General features: G+C 43.1%; 1 protein-coding gene across 1 annotated transcript; it reads right to left on the bottom strand.

The window, feature by feature from the left end:
* Positions 1-1370: 1370 nt before the first annotated feature.
* On the bottom strand, positions 1371-10849 carry tspeara (thrombospondin-type laminin G domain and EAR repeats a). Its single transcript, XM_083633471.1, has 13 exons — positions 10749-10849; positions 9833-10056; positions 9348-9712; positions 8819-8909; positions 8530-8686; positions 8251-8382; positions 8089-8159; positions 5705-5866; positions 5271-5478; positions 4890-5122; positions 3862-4040; positions 2730-2831; positions 1371-1654 (listed from the first exon to the last, which is right to left on the bottom strand). Exons 1-13 carry the CDS (start codon positions 10831-10833, stop codon positions 1501-1503), a joined length of 2163 nt encoding a protein of 720 aa, XP_083489597.1. The 5' UTR covers positions 10834-10849; the 3' UTR covers positions 1371-1500.
* Positions 10850-11903: the final 1054 nt, after the last annotated feature.

Consider the following 11903-nt stretch of genomic DNA (forward strand, 5'->3'; position numbering starts at 1 on the left):
GAGTCATACCAAAATAAAAGTTAAAACAATTTATTAACTAAAACTAAGTGAAAATAACTATACAACACAAACTACATTAAACAAACAAAACAGGACAAAGGGTGCATCAGTGAGGAGGGAGACAGACTGAATGGTCTTTGTGCACCGGGCTCAGGTGCACCCAATCAGCCTTACAACCAACACCAGGCTCCTACAAGACAGGGCTAGGAGAGCGGGAGGGTCGTCACAAATGTTAAAATCTTATCAGATGGGGGGACCCTGGGACAAAATCTTATCAAATGGGGGTCTAATTTGGGTCGGTTTAGGGGTCCTTGATGTGGAAAAAGTTTGAGAACCACTGAAATAAGGTTGTTAAGAGACACACTAGGTAGGTGTTTAGCTGCTAAAAGAGACTACACTAGTGATTTACTGCTAAATAGAGGCTACACACATCAGAGACTACACACTATGATGCTAGTAGCTACAGTTGTGATATAACTGTTAATCAGAAAAATCACAGTACTTCATTTGCAGTCACATCACCTGGTGTAGTCTTTGGTTGGAATGAAAACCTGCGTAATCTTGGCACAGTATTGGTATATATTTGCCCATCCCTGCTCTAGAATCATCAAATAAGTGAATGTATTTTCATTTACTTGGCTGTACACATATTTACAAACAGTTCATGCACATTATAAACTTCTTAACAGTCTTGTTTATTTTAATTTCAATAATTTACTGACACATTTTGATTAATATAATGCATGCAGTCATGTCACAGGCAAAAAAGAAAAGTATGTTTTCTTTTTAGGTGAAAATAATAGCATTACCTATTCATGAACAAAATGTGAAATATTCTAACTGTTAAATGCTCTCACAGAAAGGTGTATTCTTACAGAAGCTATCTTAAGGTGTATTCATCTGAAAAGATGAGGGACACTAATGCCCATTATATTGTCACAGAAAAACCCAACGTTTACGCTATAGGCTATTTGTGTTGAATTGAGGTACATTAGTTGGTAGCCACAGACAGATTAGGCCATTGTGGTGTAACTGTAGAGCTAGGCTGAGGTTGACCCCAAAACTGTGAACAGGTACTATGCTAAAGGCACAGTTACACACACACACACACACACACACACACACACACACACACACACACACACACTCACACTCTCTCTCTCTCACACACACACACACACACACATACACACACACACACACACACAAACAAACAAACAGTCTCTCATTTGACGTATTTCATGCAAGCATCTTCTCACATAGGTATTCACACACACGCACAGGCATATCGCCTACTCAAAACACAAACACAAAAATGCACATACACCCACTCTCTCTCATACACCCTCTCTCTCTCTCTCTCTCTCTCACACACACACACACACACACACACACACACACACACACACACTCTCTCTCTCTCTCTCTCTCTCTCTCTCTCACTCTCTCTTCTCTCTCTCTCTTTTCACATGTGTTCACACGCTTCTTCTTTTTTTTAGCCTAGTGTGTTTTCAGCCTGAACACTTTGGAGAGAGGTGCTCTGGCACTAGAGTAGATCAGGTAAGACTCTCCTTTAGAGCTGAAAAACTCCCAGTCACTGCACCCAATCGTTGGGAGCCAATGAACAGGAACGAAGCCTTCATATCCCTGCCACCTGAAAACAGACAAAGGAGTCAAACTTGTGTCAATCAACAGTCAAAGCTAGCTTCGTATTTCTTACATAAACTACCCAGGCACGTGCACACATAGACATGAAAGGGGGCTTGAGCCCCTGCCTTTTTTTCAGTCTGTAAAAAGTGCCCTTTTTTTTCTTTTTCTTTTAAATTATAATACATTTTTCATTTTCATTCCAACAACACATGAACAAAACAAACAACTCAGACACATGAAAAAATAAAATAAAAAGTGCCCTTTCCTGACCATGAATGCATTTCTAATGGTGCTTTGTATGGAAATTGCCCTTTCCATGCCATCACTGAAGGCAGCATTCAAAGAGAAATGCCTTTTCCGAGCTCTCTTGGCCTTGAATGCACCATTTGTAATAGGCCTCTGCATGGAGCAGTGTTTTTCTAAACCGCCCCTGAAGGCACCAACCCAAAAACGCATGTGGCCCGTCCCCACCCACTCCAGCAGTGCGCACTCCACTCAGCCAGAGCAACCATGCAGACGGACAGCAGCAGCACAGGCGCACACAGTCTGACAGATATATCAGTCAGTCAACGTGAATCAGGTATGTATGTTTGTCAAAGTCTCATCCTAAAATGAGATATTCCTCTAAATCTGGTTAAAATTGGAATATTTAAAATGAGTTATACCCCTAAATTGGCCTTCAAATTGCCTCAAATTTCCGCCGCCTGTAGTGCCCTTTTATGAATTTAAGCCCCTGCCCCTCTAATGTTCTCTGCACGTCCCTGAAACTACCGATATGGGTTGAGACATGTATGCATGTACGCATGCATGTATTGTGGTGTTCGTGTGACAATAAAAGACGGGCTTGACGGTACGAGAGAGACACAAAATTGGCTGTGGGCCTTTTCCCGGTGGATCCACACAATGTCAATTTTGAATGGTGGTATGTTTTCACGAGTCAATATAAATCTACATTACTACACTCTCTGTGTATGTCCCTAAAATGATTTTATGACAAGTACCACCAAGTTACAGGCAATCAGGATGAATTATGCCACTTTTACTGGGCGCGGGAGGCGTGCTGTTGAAAGGTTGAGTACCTGTAGAGAATGCTGTTGAGAGAGTAGGAATCTCCATCGAAGGAGTTGGCAACAACCAGGAAATGCTCCTCCCCGAGGCTGAAGAACTCCCAGTCCACTGCACTGGAGGGAGAAAAGAATATGAGGAGAGGATGAAATATCAGGAAACAAACAGGAACTGGGTAATTATACTGCGATTATAAGCACTTTGAGTATGCAGACAGCAGCTATATAAAATGCAATCAATTATTGTTATTATTAGTGTTATTATTATTAGTATTATTAGTATTTTTATTATTATTATTATTATTATTATTGTTATTGTTATTATTATTATTCAGGGTATCCACAGGGTCTTTTAAAAGTATTAAGGTTGATAAATCATTTTAGAGAAAATTAAGGCCCTTCACCATTTGGTATTACATTTTGTAGCTATTGTGCTGATTGTGTTAATCAATATATTGTGGAAGATTTCGTGATATCAGCAAATATCGTATTGTTGTCCAAATAATTTATATAATATCGTATCGTGATGAAACTTGTGGCATTAAAATATATTGGAAAGGTCTTAAAAGGTATTGAATTTAACTTCAGGATTCCTGCATATATTTAAGCAATATCACACGAGAGGGAGTGCTGTTGTTGGCTAATATCGGCACTGCTGTGATTCGGTCTTAGGCACGAGGCCGCAGGCCGAGTGCCGAAGATAATCACAGCAGTGACGATATTAGACAACAACAGCACGACCTCGAGTGTGATATTGCTTTTATACAACAGTTCTATTAAACAAAGCTGATTAAAAAAATGACAAAAAGCTGAGAAAATATATGATTTCTCTATTTATTCCTCCGCCAACAAAAATAGTTCCCTCAGCTTTCTGCTTTGCCGAAAATGTAGCCTAATCAGCCTAATTAACTGCAGGCTGTCTACTTTACTACTGTCTACTCTACAGCTGTGAAGCGTTTTGTTGATTAGAGCAGCTTTTAAGCGGAGTGATCTACACACAGTGAAGCGCCAGTGCGTTATCATGAAATATCGGCACTGGTAGGATCCCTCTTGTCCAATCAAATTGCCCGGCCGGAACTAACTGTTGTATAAACCCTGTTATTATACCGGGTGTGTGCATGCATACGTGGGGTTTGTACATTTGTACCTGTAGGTGACAATATCCTGGAAGCGGACGAACAGCTGTCCGTTCATGTCCAGTTCATAGATAGTGGAGTTGATGGCGTATCGACTAGACCCGTTACCATGGAGTCTGTGTCCGTTGGCAACAACCAAGAAGACTCTGTTGCCAATCCGGAACATTTCCCAGTCTGTGGCACAGTATGTCTAGATAGATAGAGAGATAGAGAGATAGAGAGAGGCAGAGAAGGAGGAGGGGGGGAGGTGTGATGGTGTAAATTGTGAATAACTTGCTTGAAAGACGACTGAGAAAGTATAACATAGAGCAATACGTGTAAAATAACTGTCAAAATTCACAGTTTCAATCATTTCTAGATGGTTTCTGATGATTAATTTCCACCAGCCTCAAGGTGTTCATGATGTGAGCCTCACATCCAGCTGTGGAGTTCCCCTAAATCACAGATCCCTCTGTGGTTTCTCATGTGACTATCAATGTGTCAACACACTCACCTCAAATGTGGCTAGATTCAAATATATGATTCACTATCAGTTACATGTCAAAGCCCTATCTCTCAAGCAAATCATGGCTAAACACACTCTATTTTTGGCCTGTCTTAAATCCATGAACACACCCGTTCCTCTCTCCCCCTCTCTCTCTCTCTCTCTCTCTCTCTCTCTCTCTCTCTGTGTGTCTCTCTCTCCATCGTTTTCATTATCCTTTTATCTTTCCCTGTTTGTATTCCCTTCCTTCTTTGTGCACAGACAAGATGGTTTTTCATACTCAGCTCAAAGATATAGATCTTATCAGAGGAAACCGAAGCCCAGCTCGTAAGCACATGAATGGTATGGAAATCACGCAGCAAAATACAACATTAAAGCGCCACTAATCCACACCCACACCCATAAACTTTTCAAATCTTCTATTTTTCAGTGATGGTAGCGATGTCAAATTCCCTTTTCTTTCTACCAAGAGATACAACATGCCACCATTTCCTCAGGACCAATATAACCATTAGGGCCTAGACCTATTCTCTATATTTTATGTTCACTGCATACCTTAATTGTCTGAAACACTTCAAAGCTCCCGTTGACCCACACGTAGATGACAGAGTCAACACGAGTGGTCACTCCGTCAAAGGCGTTCGCAACCACCAGGAAATGGTACGGTCCGACGGTGAAGAACTCCCAGTCGTAGGCTCCTGAGGTCCGTAGCGTCTGGTGGACCTCAAAAGACTTTGTCAATTTGTTCCACTTGTACACCACACTATCTATGCTGTGATTATTATTGCCTGAAAAACAAACCAGAAAGACAGAGAATAACAGACAGATCATAGGTAAGGAATTTCAGGAATTCCGAGGTTAACAATGAGTCACTTCATGGGCATTTATTTGTCAATAAATTGTAGAAGAGCTGTGAGAAGTCAATTTGATTTGAACCTTGTCTGTGATTGGCAACAGCGAGATAGGTGTGTCGATGGATGCGAAAGGCCTCCCAGTCCCGCGCACAGTGGGTCTGCAGGGTCTGGTATCGCACGAACCGTTTCCTTCTTTTGCTCCACTTGTAAATCACGGAGAACTCTGCCTCTGTCTCTTCCTCAGTGTGCCCTTCTGGCCCTCCGCCAGAGTTAGACACCACTAGAAACGTCTGGATCAAAACAACAAAACAGAGTTAGACACCACTAGAAACATCTGGATCAGAACAACAAAACAGAGGTAATATGAGTTAAGAATTCATAGGGGGATTAAAAGTGTGTGAGTGCACATTCAAAGCTCTCCACACAGTTTCTGACTGTGTGTACCTGTACTGTATGTGCTGCCTTGAGGCGTATGTCACTCTATCCCACCCACCCATCTCTTCCACCTCTTGGTACCTTCTTTCCCATGCTGAAGTGTCTCCAAGCCAGGGCTCCGTAGGTGCTGATGTTCTGGTAGACCTGGAAGCCTGTGCGGCTCCACAGATACACAGCAGACCCAGAGGCTGATGACCGATGAGCCATTGCAGCCATCAGACCCATGCCAGGTACCTGGAACACCTGTAGACCGTATGGAGAAAATGTGATGATATAGTTTTTCATTGTATTTTTACACCCATTCAATTAATAATGCTGATTTGTTTTGCACATGATCTCACACATATCCGAAAACTGTAATCCGTTTTGCAGACAGTTATTGAGAGTTGATTTGAGTTAAGATGTGGATGTCATTTGTGCATGAATTTCTGCTTTGTTAGATAGTGGCAGACAGAAATGATGAGAGACAGAAGAATGACATTTCACAAAGGTCCCAGGCTGGATTTAAAGCCAGGACTTTGCAGGCACATGGTACTGTATGTGCCTCAGCCACTGAGTCACCAGAATGACCCTGATTCATCCCATTTGCCAAATGAAAATTCCCATGTAGGTTATGACCATTCCTGTGCCCATGGGAAATAAAGAATCAAACCTCTCATGTACTTCTCCATCAGAAAACACCTGGAACAGCTCAGAGTATCAATACAGGGACAGGAAATCTAACTGGTAAATGAGTCTACATTTTTAGGTGTTGTTTTAGATTCCAGATTTAAGTTTGACAAACATGTTAAAATGATTTAAAAATCAGTGTGGAGTCACAGTGTGGAGCCAGGCCCCTCTGACTGTGATTCAACTGGTTGCCTCTTTATATAAGCATGCTCTAAAGAATAATGGCAAAAAAACCTATGTGCTGGCATCACTGCCATATACTGAAGCAGTATAACCTGCTCAGTTTTGATAACTTCTTAAAATGTTCTTCTCTTAAACTAGTTTTTAAATGTCTGCATAATTTGGCTCCCGAGGTTCTATGCAAATCTATTAAAAAACATAGTGCCACTAGAGCCACTAGGGGCGCGGCTAAAAAAACACGATTTAAAAAAAACCCACACGATTTCAGACGGAAGCCCGTCTTTATTGTCACACGAACACTACAACACATGCATGCGGCCACAACACACACTCATGCTGACGGTGGCCGGTGAAATATGTCCTCTGCATTTGACCCATCCAGGCTTGTCCTTTCCTCCAGGGGGCAGGCCAGGAGCAGTGGTCGCTTTTTTCTTTCCAGCGCCCGGGGACCATCATTGGACCATCATTGGACCAACTTCAGATGTTGTCATCACTGGTCGGATGACGATCTTCTGCATGTTTTTAGTGGGGGGTTATGTACGGAGGAACCCCCTGGGGGGTACGGGGAGAACATGCAAACTTCACACAGAAAGGCCCTTTCGACGAGATAGCCCACCTGGGCAGTAGGCACTGAAGATATGGGGGGGTCAGGGTCACAACTCCAGCGCCCACAGCGTCCCAGGCGAGAATCGAATTCAGGACCTTCTAGCTGTGAGGCGACAGCGCTACCAACTGCGCCACCGTAGCGTAGCGTGTGAAACTGCACACCTCCTTTTGGCAGACTGCGTTCTTCATTGAGGGCTCTCATATGTGGAATGCTATGCCCACCGAGCTGAAGCAGACTCTCAATCTTAATATATTTAATAAAAAGGCTAAAGACTGGCTGAAGAATAGTCAGAGCTGTATGCACCTCTAGTTATGTATGTGCGTTATTGTAGGTGGGGTTTTTTCTTTGCTAGCATGCTTTCTCTATTGTTTATATGTGCTTTTGTTCTGTCTGCATGCAATACTGATTCGTCTCCTTTTTATATATTATGACTGAGTAACTATTGTGTTTGTTTTATAGTACATGAATTTATCTGTTTAACATTTTAGGGTGCCTTGATAACATCTGGCCAGGGACAGGAGCTGGGAACTAGCTTCTGCTATACGCTCTGTAGGCTATGCATCGCATCAGATACTTTTTTCTTTTGACTTGTTGAAATGAACGTATGTGACTATGTGAACTGCATTGTCCCTGTTAAATAAATGATAAATAAATAAATAATTTATCAACAGCAATGAGGAAGCACTCCATACAGAGAGCTGTTCCCACCAACATTAGATATTTTGCCTCTCTCTTCCCTTTGATTTCCTTTGGTAGGTTATAAAGCAATCGCAGCCCACAGATAGCATGTGCATGCTGTGTGCAGTTGACTAACATTACATTGCATGATTTCTGGGTATTGAAGTTCAAATTTCAAACAGTTAGGCTACTTCTCGCTCAGTCACTTCTTGCCAATTGGAGCTGCCAACATTCGAAGTGGCCTAGTGCAACTTTAGGTTTATTGACAATACAGCCAGGGGTATTGAGGATGCTATTAAACATAGATATACACATAACAAATATAAGATACCTCTACATCATACGTCTCTGAGGTGGTGGTGAGGACCTGATGCTCCAAGACATAGTCCAGACGTTTATGTTCTGAGGAGAAGAAGGGAGATGGAGAAGTGAGAATTTTGTCATATTTTAGCTATGCTGCATAGCAACTCTTGCGTAGATGGTTGGTTCTCACCCTCTAGCACAGGGATCCACACTGCACCGTCGCAGAGGTAGAGGCCTTTCCTGAGCGGATTGAACCACAGCTGGCCTCGTAGCAGCTCTGTACAAAACCGTTCTAACCCCACTGATACTCGCACCTCTGCTTCTGACAGTGACAAAGACAGGAAGACGGTCAAATAAGCCGGGAAAGAGACAGACAGACAGACAGCCAGAGAGAGACAAAAAACGCCATGTGCTCTATCTATCGCACTGTATCATTATGTCTTTAAAATTAAGTGTATGTATGCGTTACCATATGAAGGCATATAGCTCAGGGCCTCTTTCTCCACGGCAGGCAGGTCTAGGAGAAGTGGCGGTACTGACAGAGCTGCTAGGTTTGGGTAGGAAGAGGGGCAGATCTGAGTGGTGGCATCCACACCCGGCACCAGAACCAGCTGTCGCAGCAACCCCTGCACAGAGGGCAGTGGATAAGGAGGACATTTACAAAGATTGCACCCTTTTAGAGATAAATATATGACTTAATCAAGTGGTTTGGCATCTCAATTCTGATTATTTTCTGATGGGGAAAAAATACGCCTTACTGAAAACAGGCCTTTCCATCTCCCTCGATTGCCAATGTGGAACCTTGATCCCTGAATGTTGAGGTCAGAGGGGAAAGACCTTGAGGGAACCCTGTTTGCCAAACATAATAATAATAATATAATTAAATCAAATGGCTGAGGTGAGTTTTACTTCTCTAAATGAATTAAAAGCATCAATCAGCAGGCTCCATTCTTCTTCTATTTTTAGGTCTGAAACAGAACACTGAGGAATTGTCTGAACTGTATATGTGGTGTATGGTTGCTGATATTCCTCCCTTCTGTGCGCCAGAGGGAGATTCCACCATACCACTAAAACCATCTATCACATACTGTCAAGCCAATATGATATGCCTATAGGGCGTGAGCAGATTTTGGAGCTGTGCCATCATGTTGCGATGAAGGATCTACTAGCCCTCAAGGGATTCAGGAGGGAACAGGAAGAGAGGACGGTGGCAGAGACAGTGTGAATGAAAGAAAGAGTGGCAGGCAGAAAACAGGGAGAGGATGGATAAAGACAGAGACAACTCACATTTCCAGTGGGGAGCTGCAGTCCACTGTGAGCCGGGCGTGGCCGCCAGTAACGGCCATGACAAGGGTATGCCATTGGTTATCGGCCAATCGCGTGCCTCGGAACACCCAGTACTCCGTGACCCCTCCGTGATCTTTGAAGAGAAAGTGCAGACGGTTTCTCACCAACCTCAGCCCCAGGAGGACACGTCCTCGATCCTCATCCCTCTTGACCCGCCTCTCCTCCTCTCTCCCTGCATCCCGACCTTCTCCGTTTACATGCCTCTCTTTGTTGCTTTCTAAATTTGTTCCTCTGTCATTCTCCTCCTCCACAGTCCTGTTCTCTTCTTTTCTCTCCCCCACCACAGCAAAGATGTATTCATTTCGCTGGAAGACAAACAGACAAAGTTGGGCGTTGTATCCATGAGCCGCTGCCGTCATCCTAAACATTGAGGCGTTTCATGATGATGTATTGCTTACCTTCATGATGATGTATTGCTTACTTACCTTGGGTGCAATGTGAGAAACCTTGAGCGTCACAACAATAGAGAAGTCTTGGGGGAAGAGGTCACAATTGGCCAGCAGCTGGGAGGAGGGGAAGCTCAGGGAAGAGTGAGGGCTGGAGAAGTGGACGCCCCTCACCCCTCCAGCCTGCATCATATGCACCCCTGGCACGAGTTTGGAGGTGTCCCGCTCCAGGACAAAAGACAGAAGATCCAGAGGCAGCCGATCTGCAGACAATAGGAAGATAAAGCAATTTTATATAGAAATTGCTATGCTATAAACTAAGTAATGCTATTGCTACCCCCAAGTCTCTGAAGCCCCTGGTGTGTGAGAAAAAGCCTTGGGTGATGGTGGAGCTACAGTAGGGGGTTGATTGAGTGTTATAAAGAAATCCACCCTTTGGGGATGAGAAATTATGTTAGAGAATAACAGTTTCCCACATAGATAGTACGTCTCTTATCTATGTGGGAATGCCAGGAGGTACATATTTTATCTATGTGGGAGCATATTTATATGTCGTCATTGAGACGACATAGAAATATGCTCCCTGAACAGATTAGCATTTGTGGAATCTGTTGTGGAAACAAATCCAATGTCTGTACTAGTTTGTGGGCGTTGAACTTGTTTAATTTGAGCTAATGATGCACGCCTAGCAGCACACACCAACACTCCCACACTACTGTACACACCTAGCAGCACACACAAACACTCCCACACTACTGTAAGCAGTGTCACACAGTTGGAATTATCCAAAAGAATTTTAGCCGGAGGGCTTTGCCGGCTTTTACTCATTTAGATGAAACCATAAACCATTCATTCAAACAATCATTAACTTAAGAACAGGCGTGTTCAGCTGAGCTCAGCTAGTGAATAGAGGATGGGCTTTGGAGAGATAGAATAGAATAGAATAAAATAGTACCTGTGCAGTGTCGCCATGTGTCCGTGGTCGTGTCAATGACCCTTAACCCCAGGAGCAGGAGCAGCACAAATGTCAGCGGTGACATCACAGCCAATCACAAACAGCCTCTTTGGTCCAGATGCCAACTGGCCCTCATGCCTCCATATCAAAGGGATTTCTGTCTCTATCTATCTATCTATCTATCTATCTATCTATCTATCTATCTATCTATCTATCTATCTATCTATCTATCTATCTATCTATCTATCTATTTATCTATCTATCTATCTATCTATCTATCTATCTATCTATCTATCTATCTAACTAACTAACTAACTATGTTTCTCTGTCCTTAGAGAAGATACAAACCAAAGGACTGTGTATTCTGGAACAAATGGATCCCAGCGAGCATCTTCAGATCAACCAAATCCAAATAAAAGTGTCTAATCAACAAATTCTTTAGTCAAAAACGATCAAAACTATAGCGGTTACCTAAAAGACATAATAGATGTCAAATGTAGCAGAAGCAGACAGTTCACAGAGCATCTGTGCTTAGAGAGGAATCCATTCATCTGTGTGGAGAATCATGTCCCCACGCCCCCTTTTAAATAGCGGAGCCATGCAAATCACTGAGCAGCCTGTCAGTCATCCTCCTTCAACCGCCTCTGATGACACAGACCTGCCAGAGGGCTGCTGCTGTGTGTGTGTGTGTGTGTGTGTGTGTGTGTGTGTGTGTGTGTGTGTGTGTGTGTGTGTGTGTGTGTGTGTGTGTGTGTGTGTGTGTGTGTGTGTGTGTGTGTGTGTGTGTGTGTGTGTGTGTGTGTGTGTGTGTACGTACACACACTTGGGGCAGACTGACAGACACGCAGATAAAATATGAATATTTTAATGCAATAGTATAAGGTCTGTGAAAAGGCATTTTCCCCAGACATCCAGTACACTAAAGGGGTCTTAGTGGAGGAAATGTATTTTTAATTAAAAGCCAAGCAAAAAACAACAAAAGAGCACCTGTGACCTTTGGTCCACCAATGGGCAGATGGATATAAACTAAGATATTACCTACATTTATCCCATAGTTTATTACCTGAGAAACCGGGGAATGTGTGTGTGTGTGTGTGTGTGTGTGTGTGTGTGTGTGTGTGTGTGTGTGTATGTGTGTGTGTGTGTGTCTGTGTG

This window comes from Poromitra crassiceps (assembly GCF_964638095.1).
Source record: "Poromitra crassiceps genome assembly, chromosome: 3".
NCBI classification, from domain to species: Eukaryota; Metazoa; Chordata; class Actinopteri; order Beryciformes; family Melamphaidae; genus Poromitra; species Poromitra crassiceps.